This window comes from Drosophila kikkawai, chromosome 3L (assembly GCF_030179895.1).
Source record: "Drosophila kikkawai strain 14028-0561.14 chromosome 3L, DkikHiC1v2, whole genome shotgun sequence".
Lineage (NCBI taxonomy): Eukaryota > Metazoa > Arthropoda > Insecta > Diptera > Drosophilidae > Drosophila > Drosophila kikkawai.
Genome location: NC_091730.1, coordinates 2,798,704 through 2,818,922, shown reverse-complemented (window position 1 = coordinate 2,818,922; position 20,219 = coordinate 2,798,704). Strand labels below are relative to the sequence as shown.

At 36.6% G+C, this 20,219-nt stretch overlaps 3 protein-coding genes across 3 annotated transcripts; 1 reads left to right on the top strand and 2 right to left on the bottom strand.

Moving 5' to 3' along the window:
- Positions 1-2,293: 2,293 nt before the first annotated feature.
- Positions 2,294-5,326, bottom strand: S-Lap3 (Sperm-Leucylaminopeptidase 3). The gene is made up of 2 exons (XM_041777339.2): positions 5,036-5,326; positions 2,294-4,479 (listed from the first exon to the last, which is right to left on the bottom strand). Exon 2 carries the CDS (start codon positions 4,211-4,213, stop codon positions 2,612-2,614), a length of 1,602 nt encoding a protein of 533 aa, XP_041633273.1. The 5' UTR covers positions 4,214-4,479; positions 5,036-5,326; the 3' UTR covers positions 2,294-2,611.
- Positions 5,327-5,712: 386 nt separating this feature from the next.
- Positions 5,713-6,529, bottom strand: LOC108071896 (uncharacterized). Its single transcript, XM_017162826.3, has one exon. The coding sequence runs from the start codon at positions 6,388-6,390 to the stop codon at positions 5,776-5,778; it is 615 nt and encodes a 204-aa protein (XP_017018315.1). The 5' UTR covers positions 6,391-6,529; the 3' UTR covers positions 5,713-5,775.
- A 2,300-nt stretch (positions 6,530-8,829) lies between these two features.
- Positions 8,830-12,502, top strand: Gem3 (Gemin 3). Its single transcript, XM_017162946.3, has 3 exons — positions 8,830-9,108; positions 9,165-11,401; positions 11,465-12,502. The coding sequence occupies exons 1-3, from the start codon at positions 8,919-8,921 to the stop codon at positions 12,230-12,232; spliced, it is 3,195 nt and encodes a 1,064-aa protein (XP_017018435.1). The 5' UTR covers positions 8,830-8,918; the 3' UTR covers positions 12,233-12,502.
- Positions 12,503-20,219: the final 7,717 nt, after the last annotated feature.

Below are 20,219 nucleotides of genomic sequence, written 5' to 3'. Positions count from 1 at the left end.
GCCAATGCCCGTCATAAATAACAATACAGAGGAGTGTATTCGTATGGAAAGTGGGGCTGAGACGGGGTAATTGTGATGGCTAGTAGAAGGAGGCGGAAGATGGCCAACAACAGATCATATCGAAGTGACAGACAAATGACAGTGCACCAAACTCTGACTGACCTTTGGCTTTAATTATATCCATTAAAAACAAATTTAAAGTGCAATAACTTTATTATTATCATTTAAAAGTTTCATACCTGAAAGAATGACACAGCATGACCTTTTCTTTTAATTATTTGAGCTCGAAATTAATCCCAGCCAAAGAGTACGCCAACTATTCTCCACCAAGTGACACTTTAATAGTTTCAAGCCCCGGAAAAGTATGCAGTCTAGCTAGCTAGGCTAGGCTGGCATGGTGGAAAACTCTGTTGGCAGGCAACCAACTTGCTGACAACACTGCCAAAAAAGAGACGAGAGCTGTTGCAGAATTAAGCCATAAAAGTTTTTACACCTTCTCTCACACACGCAGAATAGGTTGTCGTCTCTCCTCCTTCGTTGGGTTTTTCCACATTTTCCGGTACCCACTTTGCTGTCAGCAGTTTTGCACGATTTCGGAGGGGGGTTTGCCTCGGCCCATAATGAAACACTTTATCATTACCAAAGTTGACAGGGCTTGGAATGAGCTATACAGCAGACGGGAAAACACTTTGAATAATTATGTAATATTCTATTTTTGGGAAAGGATCGCAGAAAATGAGTTATTGGTTTAATTTTGGAATAAGAAGTCAATGTTAAAATTTGATAGTCTAAGCTTTTTATAACATAGTTGTTGGAAAAAGTTTTAACCAAGAAATAGGTATTTAAAATGGGAAGACAAATGACTTAAGGTTTTGGTATAAAGTTTCAAATATTTTAAGTATTAAATATTAATTACCACAAGTTAATGTATGAACTATAGTTTTTGAATAAAAATATAATAATAAAACATATTATAACATATATGTACGTAATATTTCATTTAATAATTTAATTTTTAATTTTAAAAAATATTTTAAACATGACTATAAGCCTAGTGACCGTTTAAATTAAAACTAACATTTATGTATAATTATTATTTCATTAATATTATTATTAATAATCATTAATTATATTAAATATAATTTATACAATAAATTAAAATTTAATAATTCATTCTATTCATTTTTTTATATTTAAATTTATTTGAAAAATGAGGTTTAGTTTAAAACTCAATTAAAATTAATTTAATTAATTTATTGAATTAATTCTATAATAATATTTAATATATGTAATTTTAAAAATCAGTTTATGATTTTATTAATTTTAAAATATTTAAAAAATATTTTAAACTTCCTTTTTAGTTTAATAAACTCTTTAAATTCAATTCAAGATTAATTCATAATTAATTCTATAAATTTATCTCCCAATATCACTATTAAATTGCATTTTCCGCTGTGCATTCAGGCCACTTTTCGGGCCAGGACCTAGTGAAAAATGCTTGCAAATATTTTTAAAGCCAAATATGGGGGCCACATAAAATATTGACATTGACAGATTAGCTGCTCCTGCCTGGCACACATTCTCATTATTGAGTTCGTTGCAATTAGCACTTCATTGGTGAAAAAAAAAACACAGGCACTGAAATCGAAACCTCAATTGAAACTATGACTAATGATAAATGATGTGTGTGTGGAGTGTCAATTGCAGGCACTACATGGCTGAGAAATGGTTTTAAAATGCAGGCGAGGTTTTTGGCTCGTCACGATGATCTTGGGTATTAATTCAAAGCGTTTTTACATCGACCAATTGAATTAGTCGACAAATAGAGTGCACTGAGGGAAGCCTTTCAATTGTCCTTAGCCTTAACTCCTGCTTCCAGCACGTCTTTGGTGCAAAGTTTAAAGTTTTGGCCAAGCTGTCGCTGAGTCGAGCATCAATAACGTGCTGCTAAAACTTTGCCACAAACTCTGGAATATCCTGTCACTCTAGAGGACATCTAGGCATCCTGTTCCATCTCTGCTTCTCTTTCTCTCTCAGCTTCATTGATATGCCAAAAGTCGAATTGTAAAGGAGACCCTGGTGCGTCCAAGTTCTTTGTGTTTATCTGACTTTGATGGCAAGACCATCGAGAACCTTGGACTGCAGTTTAGTTAGGATATTTTTAAGCTACTGTTGAATTTGGAAATTTGGAAATGGGTTAAAGCTGTGGCTAATAGTTACCCAGCCAAAAGGTAGGATTACGGGAAATTATTTTGGGAAAAATGTAACCACTCTTTACCAAGAAAAGATACAATTTATAACACTCTAAAATTTATTGATTGTGACAGCCGAAAGTCTGATTAATCTGTCAGCAATTTAGATACTTTAGGCCTTGAGACGCCTCTCTGATACTGTCCTCCGGCCCCCGGGATATGGCCAAGACAAACGTGAAACAACACAAACATTCAATATTGCGGTTCTAGTAGATAAAATGGTCATCAACGTCATTTGTATGAACGATTGAAGCCAAAACATTAATACGCCCCGGGGCATCAGAGTCGTCCGTTAGTGAAATGGAACCAAACTTAAATAATTCCCAGAAACTGGCCAGGTCGTCGTCGTCATCATCATCCTATTTGGGCGTTTCTGCAGGACAGGCCATTTGATAAAGGAACTGCACCAGCGTTCTTGTTGGCCGTCCGGTCATCCGTCCGGCGGTTAGGTAAGGGACCAAACCATAGGTGCTCAACAGTCCAGTGCCATAGGTATCAAGATGCGCCCAGTCGCTGCAGGGCACCAGTTCGTGAAGGACGGCAGCGGCCAAACAGGACGAGGCGAAGCCATCGCCATCGTTCAATAGATCGAAGCTTTTGTGCTCGGCAACACGGTCCTTGTAGTAGCGCCACAAAGGGAAGCGCCACAGACGATCGCCGGTGAGGGAGCCGGCCCTTTGGAATTGCTTCCAGATGTAGTGGGAATTTGACCAAATTCCAGTGGCCCCACCACCAACGGCCTTCTTCACGCCTTTGCACATTGAACCCACATCCACGACAAGCCGTGGCTTGTATGTCATCTGTCCATAGAGCATGGGATCGGCAAGAACCACCACACCGGTACGACTGATATTCCTGACGGCCATGGACTTGGCATTGAGCAGTGTCACCACATCGCCGGGCTTGCAGGACATTCCCGATGGCATATTTTCACAGAGCGGAATCACAGCGGTTATGTTAATGGGCAGGGATAAGGCTGCGGCGGCTCGCATGGTGGCCAATATGCTGGCGGCGCCTGTGAGATCGCCACGGAACTCATCCATACCCTTGGCCGGGCGGAGGTTGATCCCGCCAGAATTAAAGGTAATGCCCTGCCCGACCAGCAGGATGGGCTTATCCTCGGGTGCAGTGCCACAGTAGGCGACCTCCAGGAACACCGGTGGCTCACAACTGCCCTTGGCAATCATCAAAAACGAGTTGAGATGCTGCTGCTCGATCCACTCCATTGTACGGACTTCCACGGAGATGCCACACGGACACAGAGCATCCACCGCTGCCTGAGCCACCATGGTGGGTGTCATGCAGTTGGCCGGTGCATCACTGAGCCTCCTCGCCAAGTTTTGGGATTCCGCCTTGAACAGGCCACGCGTCCAGGACTCCATGTCGGGTGAACCGAAGAGCATCAGCTTGGGTATGGTGGTGCGGTACTTCTTGGACAGATTCTCCTCATACCGCCAGATGGCCAAGGCTGCTCCCTCGGCAGCCTGCTCCGGATAGTCCATATTGTCCACATGCACCTCCACGCACCCGATGCTCTGCAGGGATCGGGCACCGATGCCAGCGGCAACTCGGACATTCTCCATGCCCTCGTCGAGCATCTCCAGTTCATTGAAGGCGATCCCCTCCAGACCCACACCGACAATGCAAATGGATCGATAGTCGGGGTCCACATTGTTGAAGACCTTTCCGCGACCCAGTCGACCGGTGAGCTTCGTCTCGCAGATCATCTCGGTTAGCTTGCCCTGGACCCGCTCGTTGACTGTCTCGCCGGCGGGCGTGAGCCTGGGCCCCTTGCCGGCTTCCTCCTCGTAGAGGCCTAGGACCACGCCCTTGCCGCCCTTGGGGGCATCGCCGGCACCACAGCCAGCAGTGACATGGCGCACGGGCACATAGCACATCCGAACGCGTGTCAGTTGCACCCTCTTGGCCAGGGCAACGCCGCGCATCATTCCTCCGCGCATTTTGTCTCGGAAATTATTAGTTAACAAACGGATGGAATTGACCAAAATTTGAAATATGTATTTGTTGAGTGTCTTATGTGCGCGTTGGTGTTTGGATAACAAGTGTCGATAATTTTGTAACGCTTATTTTTCAAGCATTCAGGGTTCAAAAATATTTCCGTTCAAAATGTGTAATAGAAAGTATTAAAAGGTTAACACGGTGACTGCTTTCGTTATACAAAACCGAATAATGACTGAAAACATCATCCGAACGGGATTGTTATTAACTGAAAAGAAATGGAATACTAGATCTGAGAAATTTTCTTAAGGAAATTTTGAGTTAAGGTTATGGGGAATGGAAGGCAGAAGGGTTAAGGGAAAAGGTTATTTATATAAGTAGTGGACAAGATACTATTGCATTTTAAGATATATTTCTCATAAGGAACACTCCATATTCCTTAGGGAACTGCAAGAATCCATCACGAATATTTAAAAATTGTTTCCATATATATTTAAATATTTTTTACTAAGTAAAAAGAGCAGGTTTAAGATTTATTTAATATTATTTTTGTTATTAATTTTCCATATATAAATAAAATAAAATAGAATAGAAATTTAACAAAAATTAAATAAAATAAATAATAAAAAAAAAATCTTGAATAAAAACTAGTTCCAACTTAAAATATATCAATTTAATTTTAAAAAGTGGCAGCACTAATTTAAAATTTAAAAATAAAGTTGTCTTTAAAAATACATTGAAAGTGTTCTAGAACTCTCCAAATTTTTATTCTTTTAACCAAAATACTACCCTATAAGTTGCAAAAAAATGTCAAGGATACTTACCAGTAAATTAAAGCAGTATTGGATTGAATATGGGGAATTGGAGCCTTTCCGTGACTCGGAATAAACACAGGAGCAACTTTCTGAGTGTATGTGTGCTTATTCCCTATCTCGTAACTGGCACAGCTCCCGATGATACTGTCGAGGGCACTGGCCCGAATCAATCAAGATCGAAACGCGACGAACGTTGGTTTTTGGAAAATTGAAAATGAACTGTATATGATTTTGTCGAGGTGTAATTGTGAAATTTTCACGGTGAGTTTTCTCGTATTTAAAGTGAACTGAAATAGTTTGAGTGGCCTGTCAGTGTTGTTAGGATGAGAAAAACTCATTTTAAGAGAATTCAAATCAAAGGTTTACTTGTGTTTTTATTAAGTTTTTTTTGTTTTCGCAAAAGAAAAAGCTATTGCCGCACATATTTCCCACGTGGAGGCAAAGTTTTTCCCGACAATAAACAGCCAAGCGTTGGCAGAAAAGTTCATGGAAAAGTTTACTCTAGCCTTTTGTTGATAGAAAATGTCGTTTATTGTCGCCGAGCGACAATACAGAAAGAGTAAACAATGGCAATACAGTTGATAAATTAAAACAAACCATTTTTATTGCACAAATTAAAGTTGTGCATGCGCAACAAACCTTGTAGAATTTTTCTTTTTAAATACAATTAAACATAAACACCAATATTTTCCTTTTTTAAGTTGCACTTTAATAAATTTGGAACTGAAAAAGTAACAAACAAGCTTTTTTCAGTCCAACAAATTAGTCTCGTAAGTGATGAAATTTTCGCGTATTGTTGACGACTTCTCAAAGGAACCACTGTCGCCAGTGATCTGCATCCAATAGGGGATTACCGACATGGTTAAGAGGCGGCGCCAAAAGAGAACCTGTAGCTCTGCATATAGCTGAATGATCTGCCAGTTTGTAAAGCAAAAATGCTGAATCACCAGATATAGGCGAATGTAGTTGATCAAGCCGTTGCAGAAACAGGTTAATGTCCAAGGAAATGCAAACCACATGAAAGTCCTGATGGGGAAACTAATCGATTCCCCTCCTGCGGAAGCCATTTGATTCCTGCTCAGCCATCTGTTTTTCACTTCCTCGGCACTCTCCTGCTCCTCAGATCCCTGCAGATGCCGACTGTACCAAAGTCCAACTATTGCCAGCATTGAGTACATCATCGACTTGACCAACATCCAGTGATTATAGTTGTAGCTCACTTGGAGCCACAAGCTTCGATCAACTGCTGGATAGGTTGCCTTCATATTGACATTGGCCTCGATCACCGGCTGGAGGACCATGCACACATGCATGGATGTCAGGAGCACAAAGATTCCCACATCATACAATTTAATTTTGAGCATTCTTTAGCGAATTTTGGAACCGAAAGATGGTAGTACTTTTTAAGACGAAAGTTTCACCTTGATGGCTGCCTAGGAAAAATACTCTGAATTTTTTTTTTTTTTAGATTTTCAAGCTAGAGAAATTGTTGATGGCTAACAAAATGGTTACTGGATTAGGAATGGCAATGGATATACTTATAATGTATCGAAAATCGATTTTTAAATCGTTTATGTAACGTTGCGATATATTTAGTACAATTTACATTATAAATCGAATAAATAAAATCAGAAAAAGTGATCAATACATAGCATTTTTTATGATATTTTAGAATATATTTATAAATTTGATACATCTTATTTTTGTTAAATTTTTAACTTTAATGATTTCGATATGATATTGACAGTGATATTTTTATCGGCATTTCATATCGGTTTATATTTCACATTCTAGCCAAATGTTCATTTAAATATATCTGGTGTAAAACTTCCAGAAAATAACTGAAAAAACTTGATAACTTGGTATTTCAATGTCGAGGCACTTGAAAGTTTTTCCTAGAAAAAAACCTATCTGAAATGTGACGGAATATAATTATATTCAACTGATAACATTACCAATTAGGTGTAACTTTAACGATTTCCGGAATAAACGTGAGCTTTATCTTAATTAAAACACATGCCAACGTCTCGGTTTTGACTATAAAGACCTCAGGTTTTTTCTGGAAATTGTCAGTTACTATTTTTAGTTTCTTAAAGTTCAGGACAATGTTTTGGTTATTAAATTTAATTTTGCTGGTCATTGTTAATGCTCAGGACGATAATGCTGAACCTAAACCTCCGGCAACAGAATCTCCAGTCCGTACAACACAAATGACTTCAGCAACAACCTCTGCTGGGACTGCACCAACAACAATAAAGGAAAGTATAGGCCATATATTAAGGGAAATCTAAAAAAAAACTTCAAGTGCTCTTACAGAATGGAGACAAGCCTGACGACATAGACCAATTGCTTAAGGATATTTTAAGTACTTATGAGCCCGATTGTCAGGGAAATGCAGAGTTAACCTCTGAGTTGGACAAAATTCGGTTTGTTCTCAAATTGGGAGATGAGTTCAAAGGACTAAAAATTAAAGTCCTTACGGATTTTAAAGTTTACAATGCACTACGGTTGGCTCTGGAGCAAAGAATTAGAGAACGCATTGATGCGCTCAATGATCTGCTGCCAACTCTCTTACCAAATAGCAAATGTTCTCGGTTCTACTTAAAGCAAAGAAAAGTCCTCAAGGAAATTGGAAAGCTTAGCAATGTTGAAAAACTAGCCAAGTTGTTGGAGAACTCGGCCATATGCCCAACCTCCGTTTTAGATTACAGTGATGAAGATTACTATTATTTTGACGATGACTTGAAAAAGAAGTAATTGTATTTACTTTATTTTTTAATTTCTTTGAAATTTTTAATATTTTCTTACTTCTGATTACTTACACTCAAAAATCAATTTTAAAAATGTGTAAATGAATTTCTAACAATAAAAAATTATGTTATTTGAGTGGACAAAAATTGACTTTCTTTTTAAAAAATAAGTTTATGGGATTTTTTAAGGTAATAAATAAAATAATTAAATATTTTTTTATTTACTACCTAGTATACTAATGGCATTTCAAAAAAATTTTGAAAATTTAATAAACTTTTAATTATAATTAAGGTTTATTATGTATTCTATAAGATTAGGGTTAATAATTTAAATTATTAAAATTATTTAAAAAAAAAATCATTACAATTTCTAGAAATTACTTTTGTTTCCTTGAATTTCTTATTATTTGTTTTAAGCATTTTTGATGAATATAGAAATTTAAATAGCCCGCCAATTTATACAGTTTGGGAGTTACTGGCTGGAGTTTTCTCAACACTGTTATTTGGTATTTTTCTACCAGATGTTAAAATATGAAGGTACTTTCGATTATAAACGATAAAAATAAGTATAGATGAAAAATTAATAGTAATATTTTAATACTAAACAAAAATAGGTCGGTATTTGAAGAAATTGTGGTTTAGATTAAAATATATTTTTAATATTAAATAAATAAAATCCAAGTTACCTTAAATTTATTTTTATAATTTATAAAATTTACGTTTAATATTTTTTATTAAAATTTTTTCACGTTTTTCAATGAAACCCGTTAATAGGTGGGATTAAAAAAAAATTATTTATGGTTACATATTTTAAATATATGTAATTATATTATTTAGTATTTTAGGAGTGCAATCTGTCATTTAAATTTAAGTGATTTCTCTTGGTAAAAGTATTATTTATATTATAATTCAATACTTTTAAAAGAAAAACAAGTTTAAATGTATTTAATCGTGACTAAAATCATCGTAACCGATGGAAGCAAAGTGCCACCTCTAATATCGATAGTTGGAAAGTGTAAAATATCGATAGTGCCAGTGCCACCAGCGTCTCGTGCCTTTTTCCATCTCTATTCCGGCATAAATTGCAGCAAACCAAAACGTTTTGAAATTGTTAACAACAAAAAAGTGTAAAATCCTTTGAAATGCAGCGCGAAATAGCGCACAACCTGGCGACAGGTGAGCGGCGCACCAAGGATGTGGCCCCCGGCAAGGTGAAAACCTTTCCCGAGCTCAACCTTCGCCATGAAATCGTGCTCGGTCTGCAGCGCAGAAATTTCCTGACACCGACCATGATCCAGGCGGCCGCCATACCGATTGCGCTGAGTAAAAAAGGTGAGCGCCTTGAATATGATGTTTATTTTAGAAATTACAACATAAATTTGCAACAGACACGCTTGTCCAGTCCAAGAGCGGCACTGGAAAGACCCTGATCTACGCCATAGCAGCCTTGCAGCGCTTTGACGCATCCATAAGGACACCGCAGGCCCTGGTGGTGGTGCCGACTCGCGAACTAGCTGTTCAGGTGAAGGATACCTTCATCTACGTGGGCGAATTCCTGCCTAAACTGAAGGTAAGCTACGTTATTGGCGGCATCGATGTCCACTCCGATCGCGTACGCATCAAGGACTGCCAAATTGTCATTGGAACACCTGGCCGCCTGTTACATCTCTACAGAAAGAATGTCCTTTGTGTCAAAAATATGCATCTACTCGTCCTGGACGAGGCCGATCAGCTGTATCTACAAGATGGTCTCCGCCGGCACGTTATGGAACTGATTCAAGTGTTGCCGCCGCCGCAGCAGATACAAAAGATTGCCTGCAGTGCCACCTACGAAAAGAATTTGGACGAGCTGGTGGCCAAGTCAATGCACAAGCCAGTGCTCATATCGAACAGTGAGCGGGCCACTGTCCTCCTGGGCATCCGTCAGTTTGTCTACGAGCTGCCCAGGCAGATCAACAACATAGCCCAGATGAACTGCAAGCTGGACGCAGTCATGCAGATCTTTAATCTGGTGCCCTACGAGCAGGTTGTGCTCTTTGCCAGCTCCAAAATGCGTGCCGATTCGTTTCGGAACTATCTGGCCAAGCGGGGAGTCGAGTGTCATTTGATTTCGGGTGCCATGAGCCAGGAGGAGCGTTCAAAGGTCTTTGATTGCTATCGTTACTTCACAATGCGTACTCTGGTGGCCACGGATGTGTTTGCACGCGGCGTAGACTCACCGCACACGAACTTAATAGTAAATCTTGATCCGCCCATGAATCATGTGGACTATCTGCATCGCATTGGTCGAGCAGGAAGATTTGGTTCAAAGGGTATAGCCATAACGCTGGTGTACGAGGGTGCGGAGAGCGAGGCATTCAAGGGTATATTGAGCAAGGCGCACACTGGCAAGTCGGTATTGGAGTTTCCCAAGGAGGCAGAGAAGGGTTTGGATTTTTGGAATTTTTCTTCGTATGAGTTTCCATATTACATCAAGGAAGAGGAGAGTGTGGAGTTGAAGGAGTTTCCCCAGATGGAAGGAACTTCAAAGGGAGCTGGTGGAACTGTGGAGGATATTGGAGAGGCTCCACTGAAGAAGGATGCTTTAACAGAGGAAGCTGAAAGAAAGAAAGATGCCTTAAAAGATGAAGAAGCTTCAGCGGATGTTGATTCTTCAAAGAAAATTGAGGTTCCCCAGGAGGTGGAAGCTTTGCCAGCTAAAGATGATTCAAAGAAGAATCCCATGGAAGAAGCGACTCCCAATATGCTGGAAAACGAGGCTAAAATCATAGATAAATTAGCTCAAATGGAGGAATGCTTCGAAGAAGAAGATCTTTCTAAGAAAGAAGATGCCACAAAAGAGACTTCAAAACAAAAGGATTTTCCTGCAAACGAAACAGATTCGAACCAATCAGCATCTTGTGCTCTCTCCCAAGAAAATCCCTTACCCAAACCAGATAAACCGGAAATATCTGTTATTGCTTGTCCTAAACTAAAGGAAACCCTTCAGGAAGCTTTAAAAGAAGACAAACTAGAGAGTAGCGGTGAAGAAGAACAACCAGATTCAATTTTAAAGGAAAATGTCCTTAAACCAAACAACTCTACAAATAAACCAGACAAAGACACCCACAAAGAGCAGCCTCCACCTATAATCAAGGTTACCAGACAAGAAACTGAAAACGACATAGAAAAGAACAAAGAAAATCAACCAAATAATCAGAATACCCAATACCCAGATAACTCAATTTCCCCAGAATTATCACCATCACCATCGTTGACACCTCTGGACTTGACACAAGAACAGACCTTGACTCCACCAGCGGCGCCAGTTAATTCCATTAACAACAAAACCTACTGCTTGGCAGCGCCAACTGCAACCAGTTCCCTGACCCTGCAGGCCATGGTCATCTCCAACACGGTGGACGATGCCAGCAGCATTAGCTCCGATGGCAGCATGGGCAGCAGGAGCGAGTCCTTTGAAAGTCTATATTCAAACTCTGATGTGAAACAAATGTGGAAAAAGTACTTGATAATCCGCAGGAGTCACAAGAGGAGCGCCAAGGTCCAGACTCCCAAGTTGATGTACAGCTGGGCAACTTGTAAGCCAGTTTTTCGTGTGAAACGCAAACGTAAAGTCAAGCCAAAGGTGAGAAAAGACAACAACAACACTTTATTTAATTATTAATTAATTTTAATTTACTTTTTACAGGAAATTCAAGTGGTACCCACTATATACCTTTTCCCAGAGCCGAAGTTTTTCCGTATTTTTGAGAAACTGGAGCAGAAGCAGACCATTATTAAACGCTTGTTTAAATACACTAAAAAATACAGAATGTGTAACCTGGCTAGCAATCTCTTCCTAAATCATCTCTATGATGCCTACAATGATATTTACGGCTTGAAATTTATGTCAGAGCCAAAGAAATCCAAGGAGAATGAGCCACAAAACAAGCTAACCGTACGTGAGGCTCATCGAATGAACATTCCACCTGTTTTAGCTGTCGATGAAGATCCTGCCACTGGCTCTGAGACTAGTCAACACTCTGAGGAGTTCACCGACCACGAAGATGATTATGAGGAAGAGGAGGAACTGGAGGAGGAATATTCATCAAGTGGCTTTGTGGAGAGCAATGAGAGTGCTTCATCCGGCATAGATACTTCGGTGTATAACAATGATTCCTCCAGCGAAGGTGAACATGAATATATATATTCTGAAGAGACCGATGATAGTGACACTACGGTGTACAGCTCCGAGTCGGAAGAAGCGGAGGAAGAGGAGGAGGAGGTGGAGGCTACCTACACAGGCAGCAACGTTAGCTTGGCTGGATCAAGCTATCAGGGATCTGTCAGCGCTGAGGATGATGAGAATGACCAGAGTGACAGTCACCAGGAAGTCCTAGCTTTATATCAGCAAATGTTCCAAACACAATATCAGTTCATTGCCGCCCATGTGGCCAGTCAACAGACCAGACCATAAAAAATGAACAAAATACTAGTCCCAAGCTCAGGTCACTAACAAAACGGATTAGTTCCAAAAAAAGAGGCTGCATCAGTCTCTCTTTTTTTCTTACATCTCTTTAAATATACATATGTAGCCTGTTAGCCTTGAATACTCATCATAAACAATATCAATTTAATGCCATGTTATGAACTCTAAATCGATGAACGATGAATGTTTTTGTACAAATGCAAACAAAAAAATAAACACAGAAAAATACATTTGTATTTAAGGTTGTAACTTTAACAATTGAAGTGAACTTTATATTTTATAGTAGTTAGTTATAGATTAATAGCTAAATGCTATGTGATACACAGAAAAAAAAAACACACTTTATTGGATATATAACAAGTTATATAAGGAAACAAAAAAATATATATTTTCTCAAAATCGAAACCATTGATGTGAATGCCTTCCCTATATTGGGAATTGAAGGTTTATGTTTAAAACAAATAATTTAAATTATAAAAAATATGAGAGAATGCATAACTCATTATGTTTTTTATGTTTTTTGTTAAAATTCAAAACTTTATCAAATAAAGAACCATTTCAAAGGAATATAATCTGTGTTTAAATGAAGGTTTACGTTAAAAAAAATAATTTAAATTATAAAAAATATGTGAGAATTCATAACTAAATAATTTCTTTATGTTTTTTTGTTATAATTAAGAAAAAATTCAAATAAAGAACAATTTGGAAGGAATATAATCCGTTTTTAAATGTTTTTGAATTTTGAGTGGGAAATTTTCTTATGATATATAGGAAATATATCTTGACAATATACTGAAAACTTTGATATATTCATTTCTCTTTATTTATATATATTTTTTAATATTAAATTTACTTTTTAAATATTTTCCGTATTTTTAGTTTTAATAAAAATATATATAGTTACATATTTATTATTATTTTTTTTATTGAAAATAATATCTCGCTTAAAATATTAGAAACTTTAATATATAATTTTTTTTTATTTTCTTAAATATTAAATTTACTCTTAAAACTTATCCTTCATCTTTAGTTTTAATAATTTTATTTATAGTGACATATTTATTATTATTATTTGTTTATTCATACAATCACATCTTGCAAATTAATCCCAAAATTTGAAAGTTAAAACCCTTTTGATCAACGGCCTCATTATTTATCTAAGAGATGGGAAAACCAACAACATTTTACATCGAATAAAGGCAAGGAAGCGGCGCCAACTCATTGCTGGGACATAAATCATATAGCCAGTGGGATCGGCTTGAACATCGCCTTTGGACATCGGGCCAACGCCATCAGCTGTGTGGCATACAGGCCCAGGCAGGCAGGCAACATTGTTGCACGGTCGCCACTCACTTTGCATTGATTGCAACTGGCTTAAAAGGAAAGGTACAAGGAGAAGGAGGAGGTAGAAGAGGTGTTAACCCATTAATTATATCTGGGAAATTCTATAAGCAAGCGGAAATTGCTTAAATTCGATTTATTAAGTTAACTTGGGGATATAGAGGAAGTGGGTTATAATAGGAAAACAGTTTATAATTTTTGATTGATTTATAAACTCAAAAATTTAGTTGAGAAAACTATGAAATAATATTTTTTTATATGTGAAATTAATGTAAAGGCAAGATACTTATTTTTTAAGGTAACAAAATTTATCTAAAAAGATTAAATGGAAAATCTTTTAACAACCTTTACAGCTTAAATTTTAGTGCTGCTGCATGTTTCCAGGGAGTGCCATCCAGTAACTGCACTTTTTATAGTTTATAGCATAATAAAAAGGATTTTTTTTTGTTAAACTTTAGTATAGTCTTTAATGGGTTAAACAAAAAAAAAACCCATAGACTTGGTCCATTGGCGGCGGCAAGCGGCGTCGGTGGCAAAGTCAAAACATTCGCCCTGCGGTCGAGCACGCAAAATGCCGGCATCTGGATGGGACTCTGTTGCTCAGTGGTCTCCGATCTCCACCGATCTCTGTGAGGCTCCCACTGCACTTGCGTTCCAAATCCAATAAGGAGCGTGAGAAAATGCAAAGCGAGCTGTGCTAGGTGGAAGTGGAAGGCGACAGCATTTTATGGATGCTAGAGCCGCAGAGAGCAGCATTTGCCGCATTTTGTCGCTGCGGCAAAACTCAATTCGATTAGCGATAAATGCGAGATGCGAAAAATGCAGCGGCTGCCGCAGGTTGCAAGCTGCAGGTTGCAGGTGTTAGAGTCTTATAATGATGTTAACATTTTTATGGCCCACAACAAAATAAACTAAAAATTTGTTCAGCGCAATAATATTTTGCGGTCGCCGGGCTTCAGACTCGATGCCATATTTGGGGGCACAGCCAATTGCCGCTAATGTAGCTAAATTTACACAGAAAATAATAAAAAAATTAAAGAAAACCACTGAATAAATAAATAAAGCTTAATAAATTATTATTATCCTTGTTTTTTATTAAATTAAACTAAAATTAAAGCAAAATATTGTATTATACAAATATTTAAAATATTTTTAAATAGTTTTCTATAGAGTTTAATATTTTTTCCTCAATGTACAGCCTAAGTGGAATGCTCCGGTGGCCAGGGCTACCTACATATACTGATCTACAGCTGCACAAAAACTAATTAAAATTTTTGAACGCCATTAAAATCATTATGGACAATTTATTGGTAATTTAGGAAAATAATATAGGCCTAGAGGATTATTTGTGAAGCTTAATTAAATTTTAAAATATTTTTTTAAATAGAATTTATATAATATAATGTAAAAATCATATTATTTAGTCTAAATTTTAAATCTGTATTAATTACTAATATATTTTTATTGTGATTAAGCATTTTAAAGATTTTTAATTTTAATAAAAATTATAATAACAAAAAAAAATTTAAAATATTTAAATAGTGTAGAAAAATATTTAAAAATTGAAACAAAAATATAAAATCATGTTCTTTACCTAAAATAATTTAATACTTAAAAATTACTTATTTTCTTCTATGAACAACCTAAATAACACCTTTAACTTTATAAGAAATTAAGTAAATTAAAAAAAATGACCATATTTAATAACCAAACTCCTAATTAGAATTTATGGCTCTTTCAATTATGATAAATGGAATGGAAATAGATCTATACTTCCATGCGGGTCGATCTAATAAATTTATGGCTTCAACTTAATCCCTATATCTTGGTTATCCGCCGATTTTTAGCACTCGAAGAAGATGGTCCGCCATCCGCACCTTTAGCTTCAGTTTTTTTTTTGTAGGAGTGGCCCGGCAGTGCGGCAATTTATGTGACCGAAGGCCTGACGCCTGGCCACGCATTCATAAATAAAAGTCATCATTAATTAAGTTTAGTATAAACAACATGGCATGCCTGCAATTATTCACTCACTCATTCACTCTCAGCTGTCGACGACATGCCAAAAAATAAAAAAAAAAAAACAAATATAATATAAATAAAAATAAAATATATACAAAGAAACCAAAGAGGCCAAAAAGGGAAAATAAATGAAGTTAAAGGAAACGATAGGAAAACGCACGCAATGTCGACAGCGCGCGCCGAGCAAACAAAACAGAAAAACATAAAAATAAAAAACCGTTGACAAAAATGATCTGTGGGCAATTATAATGAATTATTTTGACACTTAGGGCCTGTGCAAATGCATAACTAAAATGCATAAACGTAATTTATGCTCTGCCCCGCTCTCCCTCTTTTTTTTTTTACTTTTTTGCCTTTTTATGTGATAAATAAGTTTCACCCAAAAAACTTGCAATTCCTACGCAAAGAAAAATTCATTTTCACTGCAGGCGAATGGCATTTTTCACTTAGCTGCCGCCGCGCACATGGCATGGAAAATTGCGCAGAATCCGTTTTTAATTGGTGAAAAATAGCAAAAAATTTCAACGCCAAAAGGGTTGCGCCAGGTAGCTCTTGACCAGGTTTACCTGTGTGCTCACCTGTGCCCTGCCCAGCTCTGCGCCAGGCTTGGCCTGGCTTTCTGACTCCAAGGCGCGATTAACATCGCCCCAAAGATTCGCAATGCCAATAAATTGTGCACATTATGGCCAAGTTGAGCTGGCGGCCAAGAGGTTGGCCTGTGGCCCGCCATTGAAGTTGCAGGGATCATCAAGGGGTAACCTGACTTCCAGGCGAGCGGCAAAAATTGTAGAAAAAAGTGGGGCTGGATAAAAGGTTTTCCTATCTGATTATTACAAAGACAAATCAATTGTAAAATAAGCGAAGAAAATTTTGAAAAAAACTTAAGGGGAATTGTGGTTATTTATTTATAATTTTTAAAGTTTAGGTAATTTCCTTATCTGGAATGTTGGTTTTCTTTTCCCATATATTTCCTTAAAATCTTTTATTTCTTGCTCAATTCTGCGCTTCTAGAATTTATTCTATATATTTCCAATTCTTCGTCTTCAATGACCAATTGCCAAACCACTTTTAGAACGTCTAAAAGACCGTTAAAGTGGCTAAAGTTTTCCTTAACGGTGGTGGTGGTGGTGGTTGTGTGCTTTTGGCTTTTGTGGTTCCCAGGCGACTTGGCAGCCGCAGCAGAAACATGCGAGCTCTGCGGCTTTAATTGTTGCCGCGCTGTCGCCAAGTGGATTTTCTAATGCAATTTTCCAAAAGAGCTTACGCAATGCCCAGGCAACAGTCACAAGCAGCAGCAGCAGCAGCAGCTACTGCAACAGCAACAGCAACAATGGCAACATATTGCAATGGGCTGCTGCTGCTGCCGCCTTGAACGTGTTGCGCGCATAATTACTAAACGCAGTCAGTCGGTGAGTAACTGCGGCTTTTCAATCCCCATCCTCCCTCTCTGTGGTCCCACTTCTGGTTCTCTTTGCTCTGTGCCGATCTGAGCCAAAAAGTCCCAGATCCCCAGTACCAGTACCAGATTCAGTGTCTCAAGCTCTGGCAGTAATCATTCCGCACATACGCGCATATTTAGCATTTTTAAATTGTTGCATTTCGCGCATTTTTTATGACAGAGAGGGAGAGAGAGAGACTTTGATGCTTGCCCACCATCACTTTGGCACAGAGAAATCACCAAATGCACTGTAAAATATATATTAAATTTAATTATAGAAATTATTAAAAGATTTTATAAGGGATTTTGATTTTTTCATACGCTGAAATAACCATATTCTTCTATTATCAGAAAAATAGGCAAATAAATATACATTTAATGGTTGATTATATTAATATATCAAAGATTATTATTTTTGATATGATATTAACCTTATCGATATATTCCTTATCGAATTCCTTTTATTGTTTTTATAATCCTTAGGCTTTCTAAAATTAGTTTTTCCCTGTGCATTAACCGCAAAACTTCAAGATTCTTCGCTTGGCCAGCTGCTGTCTTCTGGTTCATTCTGCCGCACACACACATGTGGCCCATAATTAAAATACATATTGCAAATCACACTAAATAGTTGATGTTGCCTCAGGTATTTCGGCAGTGATTGTAGTGGAAGTGATTCCAGAGGGAATCAGGAATCTTAATGAGTTCTTATGGAGTTTATGAGGAAGGATATACTTCTTAATGGCCTTTGATTTGGAAAAGAGATATACTTTTTTAATATATTTTTAAGCCTTCAACGGTTTAAATAACTGTTAATCTATAAAACCTTTTCTATAAAAAATTAAACTAATTTAAAAAAAATTTACTTTTATGGCTTTAACTCGTTTTATGACCTAAAAAAAAAATGTATACACAAGTTAATGCAATTAAATAAATGATGTGAAGCATAACCCATCATAAGTTAAGCATACATTTTTTTATGGTTCTAAGTTTTTTCTTATTACCTGCAGTTTATATTAAGTGTAGTGCTTACTGCGTTAAACGGCACAAACTACCATGCAAAAAAAAATACATAATTTTACGTTTAATTGCTCAACAATAAAGATAAAGTTTTACGAATTTAACTGTAAAAAATCCAAACTATCAATAAAGTGAATGTTATTTGAATTAAAAATTTTTTAAGGTTACTAATCGCATATATTTTGTTTTTTTTAACAGTATAAGTTAATTAAGAAATGCATGTAAAATGTTATAAAAATTGTTATAACTGCAAAATAACCATAAAACCGGGTTAAGTTTAAGCTAATCTAAAATGCTTAACAAAATCCAATAAAAATAATTAAAAAAACTAAAAGCCTGGGGCTGATATTCATCTAATCGTTACAAGTACAATTATCGTATACAATTTGAAATAAAAAAAAATATATATAAAAAAAGAGTGTTAACTGTTGGATTTTAACCCCGCGGCGTAACGCATCGAAAATTGCTCAACAACAAGTGCCACGGTGGACTTCCTGTAGCAGCAGGAAATGCACAGTAATTGAATTTTGTATCTTAGTTTGAAGCTGATTTTTAGCGGAAATTATAAATGATGTGCCATATATTATGTTGGAGATATAATACACTAGCGTATGTGCAAGTAATATTTTGCAATTTGCTGCTAGCTTTTTTTCCACATTTTTTTTTTTTGTTTTTATTTTTTGTTTTTGCCAATCTCTAGTCTCCCAATCGAAAAGCTCTCATGGCGGAGCAACTTTCAAGGTTGCCTTTCCAATAAGAACGCCGGCTTTGAGCCAAATGACCAATGATTGATTTATATTGTCAGTTGAGCTCGAAGGGGGCTAAAAGGGGAGGGAGGGGGCATTGTGGGGGCTTTGGTCACATGTGTGAGCATAAATGTGCAATTTGCTAATTGTAACACATAACGGTCGGCCTCCCTCTCGGTGCTTTTTAGCGATCACTTCTTTAACTGGTTACAGTGGCGGTCATAATGATTTTGTCACATTTAAACCACTAATTTTATTAGGTATTTAAAATAAATAGAAACAAAATGAAATGAATTAAATTTAAATAAAAGTACGAGTTGAGGTTGTTGTTTTAAAAATATTTTAAAAGGGTTTTATAAGAAGTAAATAATTTTAATTATAGTTACCCTCCTCGGCACACACTCCAACAATTTTTGTTTCTTTTAATTATTTATATATAATTTACTTAATTTATATATTTTTAACTATTACTGTTTCACTTTCTGTCCCTTTCCTGCACTTCTAGCTTGGCCTTTTGATGTCCGCTCCAATCGTTAAGCGTTTTGTCATTGTTGGTGTTGTTGTTGATATTGTTGGTGTTGTCGTTGTTGCCATTGTGGTGTGTATTTGGCCTTCAGCAACATGTTGCTGTTGCTGTTGCCGTTGCCGTTGGTGTTGTTACTATTTGCTGCTAAGCTAGCTGTTCTTTCGCTCGTTTTTCACATTGATGTTTCAAGGTTGCCCAATTAAAAGTGACATTTTGCAACATAATGCGACTGCACTTAACATGTTTTCTTGTTCTTACACAATCCAGTTGTTATTGTCGCCGCTTGTTTTCGTTTCTTCTAACGCTCCGGTCGGTCGTTTGCCAATTCACGCTTAAATTATATAATTGAAGTTGATTTTCCTGCACAAAAATTGCTCATTAAAGTGCAATTTACAATTCCCATCCAAGTACCAGAAATGTTTGACCCTGGATTTTTCAAATATCACGATTTATTTTGCTTTAAAAAAAATATTTTTCACATGAAGTTGACTTCATTAATTTTGAAAATTCATTTTGAAATTAGAAGGAAATTCTTGGGTTTTTTTAAATTAAAAAACTAGTTAATAATAATAAATAATAGTTAATGAAATAAGCCAAGTCCTTATTTCTTTAATTAAAAATATGTAGTTAAAATAGAAATAAGGTTTTAATTGGTTAAATAACCAGTTAGTTATAGAAGTTTCCATGCCCACTAAAACTCCTAATTGAATACACTAAAAATATTAATAAATTAAATTTTTATAGCTTGTAAAAGCTACGGCTATTAATTTGCTTGGGTAAATTTATTTTAAGAAATAACATTGGTAAAACATGTTTAATAGGCTTTTAAATTGCAACCAAAAATGGTAAATCAACTAAAAAATAATTATGCAAAGACTTGCAGCACAC